Below are 5,511 nucleotides of genomic sequence, written 5' to 3'. Positions count from 1 at the left end.
GCAACTGGGCTTCCCATCATAAAAACACAGTCCATCAATATCTGACAAAAATGGGGCATGCTGGGAAGCTGACAAACAGCACTCTGGGTTCAAATCCAGCCGGGAGCCTCGTGCGTCAATGCTCCTCTCTCTCTCTCTCTTGACATAATAACTATCTGATCAAAGCCACGAAAAGATTGAAATCAATCAGAAAGTATTCCACTGATTTCAGCTACATTCAGCTGGAGCCCTGAAGTCGTACAAATGTGTGAAAACTGGAGCCAAGGACAGGTTTTTAAACGCAGCGGACCCCCCGAGATAGACCAAAACTGAACATCAAGGTCACAATGAACTGGAGCAGATATTTATATGGTGAGATTGTTTCGTGATTCAGCCTGTGAGCAAACTACCAATCTGCATCGCACAGTTATTTTAGAGAGCCAGCTGCAGCACTGGTCCGTTGGGCTTACAGTCATTAATTGTTTCAGCGGAATTGGAAAGCAAATGGTGTGAACACACTGGGCTACATATCCGCCCAGCTCAGTCCAAATATACTGGCTAATGCCCCTGGCTTCACAGTCTCCTGCCCCAACCTGTTGTGCTGGATCTGGCCTCCAGACTGCCCTGAAAACAATTCCTGTCAGTGCTGCAAGGCAATCAACACTTTATATGGCAGCAGCCAATGGTGGAGAGACATTTCAGCTTTTCTGGTTACGAGAGCTGGTTATTGTTGTTGTTTTTTTTTGTAATTGTTTGGATGTTCGTATCAGGATTCACCGACTTTGTTTTGATGTGCGTGCTACTGTAACATTAGACTGACTGCGTCTGTACATAATCATCTCATTACATGACATGCAAATACTGCAACTCAGCATACACATTTGAAATAAAAGCTACGATTAGAGCATGCCAGCGTTTTCAGGACAGACAATGCAGCACTCTGCACCTCAACACAATCATTTAAATGGGCTTTTCGAGTTCTGGGTGTGTTCCTGTGTCAACACATTCGTTATGCAAGGTGCTTAAAAATGACACCGAGGAAGTTTATTAAGTGATAATTAGAGGGAAGAAAATTCTTCAGAAATCTCTTGCATCACATTCAGTTGTGACTGAACAACAAGTTGTGTACTGTGGGCTACTCAGCTATTCCCACTGGGGGAACTGGAGTGTCTTGTTAAAGGACAAACGGACTGTTTCAAACGGGCAACCACCCAAATCAACGGAGGGTCACAATCCTGAACGTCTTTGAGCAATACAAGCGTGTGACTAACAAAGTGGACATAATGATACCCTTTATACCACCATCAACATTTCTCTAAATGTTTTATTAAGCAAGACATAATGCATAACTTGTCTAATGACAATGTGGCATCTGTTGTTTTTTTTTTCCCCAAACATTTCTGTAAAATCCAACACAATATGCTATAAGTTTTAAAACTGTAAACTTCATATGGAGAGATAATCTAAAGTGCTTTTAAAGACATGAGAGATATAGGCCAGCAAACAAATAGATAATGCATGATAATACTTTTCCAGTGTAAAAAATTAACAAATTATAATACATGTAAAACAGTCAAATAAAACTGATGTGTAGGTCATTACCCCTCAGGTGTTAACAATGTTCTATCGTTGCCCAATAACTGTTCAACAAGTCAAAGCCTTTTCTTAAATTATTTTTGGTAATATTGTTTGGAACAGCCATTAACCATTCATGAAACATACAGCATCCTTAACTTCAATCACCCTTCCAGACCCCAAACCCTCAGCGCTTTTTAATCCATATAAACTCTTGTTAACATATCCGCACATGTCTGAATCTTTCTCATCTTCATACTGTATTCCTTAATGTGTCACTTCCTGATCAACGGCATCATCGCAAGACCAAGACCGGGAATCCTAAATCTTACTTTTCGACTGATAAAACTCAGTGTGTTGAAGCTGGGCCTGCGGTGGCAGGAGAATATCCTTTGTTTCCTTCACATACAACAGCAGACAAAAGTCTTTCTCGTGGCACGTCTATCTCTTTTTCCTCTGCTGCCGGAGCACCTTTCTCCTTTTAAGGATCATGTCATGGAGTCTCTCCAGGCCCTCCCTGAGTCCGTCGCCTATGATGGCGCAGGCTGGCTGCAGGTGCCAGGGAGTGGCGGGGCCCAGTTCTTTTAGCGCCAGCAATTTCTCGATTTCAGCAAGTCCCAAAGAGTGCCTCAAGTCCTGTTTGTTGGCCACCACCAGCAGGGGCACCCCCTGGTTTTCAGAGGTCTTGGCGATTTTATGGAGCTCCGTCTTGGCCTCCTCCATGCGCTCCGCATCCACAGAGTCCACCACGAATATGATGCCGTCCGTGCATCGCGTGTACGACTTCCACAAGGGGCGAAGCTTCTCCTGGCCACCTACGTCCCAGAAGTGGAACGTCCCGGTCCTGTGGCCGCCCAGAGACAGTTTGACCTTCTCCGCATTGAAACCTTTGGTGGGCACCGTGTTCACAAACTCATTGAACTGCAGTCTGTACAGAACGGTGGTCTTCCCTGCGGAGTCCAGCCCGAGGATGGCGATGTGGAACGACTGGAAGAACGGGATGCTTGAGAGGAAGCTGGGTTGCTCTGACAATCCGTTCCCCATCTTTCCTCATGAGGAAGGATTGGCGATTTGGAAGATTTGATCCAATTGTCCAGCAATAATCCTCCGAACTGCTGATATTCCAAAACGTGTGCAGCAATTACCTGAAAGCATACCGCACATTATTGTGGGCAAAACATACATTTAAAGCAAAACTAAGTGACTTTGAACAGCCACCGTGGTCACATGTGGAAATCCCAGGAGAAAGACTAATTCAATTTCCCTTCATTTTCCACTTGATCTGCCGCTTAAAGGACATTATCATGAGGTGATCTGCGTGAGCTGAAAGTTAGCAAAGCAGTGGCAGTAGAGAGAACAAATGTAAGTTACATAACAACATTTATCTAAGGTGTGCTAACATAAGCTACTGGTCTATCCGGACTGTGTGAAGCTGTAGCGTTTAAACCTGAAGGGTGTGGACTTCAGCGTTTTATTGCTTATGAATTTTCCAAGGAAAAGGAAGGAAAAGACTGTGTTAAGGTTCTTTTTTTTTTATAAGTTACATAATCTATAGTTTTAAATGTGCACTTATCACGATTTTTATAACAAAAGATATGATCACTGGGTAATGTGATTAATCATTTATTATCTGCACTGCCAAGTGAGCATGACACAACAACACCAGCGTGCAAAAAAATTAAATATAGTATTATTTTTGATAGAATGTGTTAAGATGGCAACATTTCAGGGTTGTTTTCTCATGCAACAGTTTTCTGAGGAGCGGATACTGACGTGGATAATGACCAAACATTTCACAGTAGTGGATCACCTACTATAAAACCTCCTTTACGAGCAGGAAAAGACTGTGGAGCAATAAACAATATCTAGCCTGATCTCACAATGTCATCACATCGATATAGCCACCATATTGTACTATAGTTTAACTTAATCGTCACAAAAGGTGTCACTGTGACACTCCTACAGGGGCCTGTTTTTGTGATTGTATTTAAAATAGAGCTTAGTTTCCAGTCCCGCTATGATTTCTATGAGGTATGACTTTGCTAAATGCCCGGAGCGCTGACAGGTATGTTACCGAGAGGTGAATACATGTATTTTCATGTCCAGTCCACGTAGGTTACCTACCAGTCGGAGCCACCTGCACAGAAAACAGTCAATTTAATCCTGTCTGAACTGTAACACGGTCCTTCCGAGCGTCTACGCGGCCTGAAATTCAGCTCACGGTGCATTTCCACCTCGTTTGTCGGTAACAACGACGGAAAAAATCCTTCCCCAGAGCGGAGCCACCCTCCCTGCGTGTCCTCGGTGTCCCAGTGTGGATCCACCGCTGATGACACTGCTGTCAGTCTGGATCGACGCCCACACGGACACTGCGGGCGCATGCGATTGGTGCGCGCGCTCCCTTCGCTGCCATCTGATTGGCCGACGAGACTGTCAATCAGGCGTCTGCCCGGGAACCAGGATCACCTGTTGCTCGGTCTGTCTGTCACACCATCTTTACTTTTCACATCAACATATCACCGCCACCACACTGGTGGGTTTTAGGGCTGTTTCTTTCCAAAAAAAAAAAAAAAAAAAAACGACTGGAGAAGCAACAAAGGCTCATTTCATATAAAAGCTGCGTTCTGTCTTTTAAAGTCTATGTAGAAAACTTTTAGGTATTAGTGAAGTAATAAAGAAGGCACCGTGTAGATCATTTAAAAAGGAGCTTTGACCCAAAAAAGGAGCCCAAAATACGCTTTTACGTGTTTTTTTCCAAATACAATTCAAGGCAGCAAGTGTAAAGCCGATGTTTTATTATCACTGGGAGTATTTTGTAGCCCGCATGAAACCATAAGCGTACATTATAGAAACACTGCTATGCTAGTAGTTAACTTTAAGCCACTATGTTAGCAGCAGATAAAGGTGAAGATCAAACTTACCGTTGATTGAGCTCGATGCGTCAGTGAGTTTAGCCTTTTCTGTCCGTGTGTGTGTGTGTGTGTGTGTGTGTGTGTGTGTGTGTTGGGACAGACACGCCCCATCGTGTGTTTTCGTTTGAAATGATTGGTCAGGGGGCAGGAAGGGCTCCCTCACCCATCAGGCCTGTAGTGAAGCTGTCTCTGTTTCCTCACTGCTTCAGGTCACAGTGTGTTAGATTTGGTTTATTTCCACACACAGACAGAGGAATACAGCCGGAGAGTCAGGCCACAGATTATAGCAGCCACATCAAGGATTAGCACCATATGTGTAATCACAGGCTACATGAGATTATACAGATTCATCAACATATGCTTTAATTCTAAATATAGCTACAAACAAATACCTTCTCTAGATTGCACTGATTTTCAGTTTTATGGTGCATAACTAGAAAAACCAATACAACCAACAAGGAAGGAATCATGAAAACATATAAAACATATTGAAGATTTAAGAAATATGAAACATGTCTGCTTTTGAAATAAAAGAAGAGCTGTACAGTGTAGATAGATGACGTAAACATTGATATAATAACAGTACCACTGAATTCAATGACAGTCACCAGATTATATTTATTTTCAGGTAATGGTTTAACCCTTTAACGCCAAGTGTATCATATTTGACACATGAGTTTTTGAGACCTCTACATCATCGGTGTGATATTTTTTGTGTCTTATCTGTGTTTGATATGTTTTTGTTTGTTTAAGACAGGGGTGTCCAAACTCCAGCCCGCGGGCCAACTGTGGCCCGTGGTCCAATTTTCATTGGCCCGCAGGAAATTCTAAAAATGTATTGGAATGCGGCCCACACATGGAACCTGCGCTGGACTGTGTTGTTCTTCTTAGTCTCACCACTAGGTGGAGTAACTGTCTTGAACGAGGCAGCTTCTCTATAAAATGAGTAATAGAAGAAGAAATGTGCTACAGGTGACCCAAAATGGCAGAATTAAGGAAACGTAAGAGAGCAAGTGAGTGTAGAAAGTTGGAGACGCGGTGTGCG

General features: G+C 43.2%; 1 protein-coding gene across 2 annotated transcripts; it reads right to left on the bottom strand.

Annotated features, from left to right (window-relative positions):
* Positions 1-1,355: 1,355 nt before the first annotated feature.
* arl4aa (ADP-ribosylation factor-like 4aa) lies at positions 1,356-4,513 on the bottom strand. 2 transcript variants are annotated; one of them, XM_070835832.1, is made up of 2 exons: positions 4,476-4,513; positions 1,356-2,699 (listed from the first exon to the last, which is right to left on the bottom strand). In XM_070835832.1, exon 2 carries the CDS (start codon positions 2,596-2,598, stop codon positions 1,996-1,998), a length of 603 nt encoding a protein of 200 aa, XP_070691933.1. In that variant the 5' UTR covers positions 2,599-2,699; positions 4,476-4,513; the 3' UTR covers positions 1,356-1,995. The 2 variants fall into 2 exon arrangements, with proteins under 2 accessions (XP_070691933.1, XP_070691932.1); XM_070835831.1 differs by lacking the exon at positions 4,476-4,513 and adding an exon at positions 3,679-4,068.
* Between the last annotated feature and the right edge of the window lie 998 nt (positions 4,514-5,511).

The sequence above is a fragment of the Pempheris klunzingeri genome, chromosome 8 (assembly GCF_042242105.1).
Source record: "Pempheris klunzingeri isolate RE-2024b chromosome 8, fPemKlu1.hap1, whole genome shotgun sequence".
Taxonomy (NCBI): domain Eukaryota; kingdom Metazoa; phylum Chordata; class Actinopteri; order Acropomatiformes; family Pempheridae; genus Pempheris; species Pempheris klunzingeri.
Note: the sequence above shows the minus strand (reverse complement) of the source record. Positions and strands in the feature narration are given on the sequence as shown.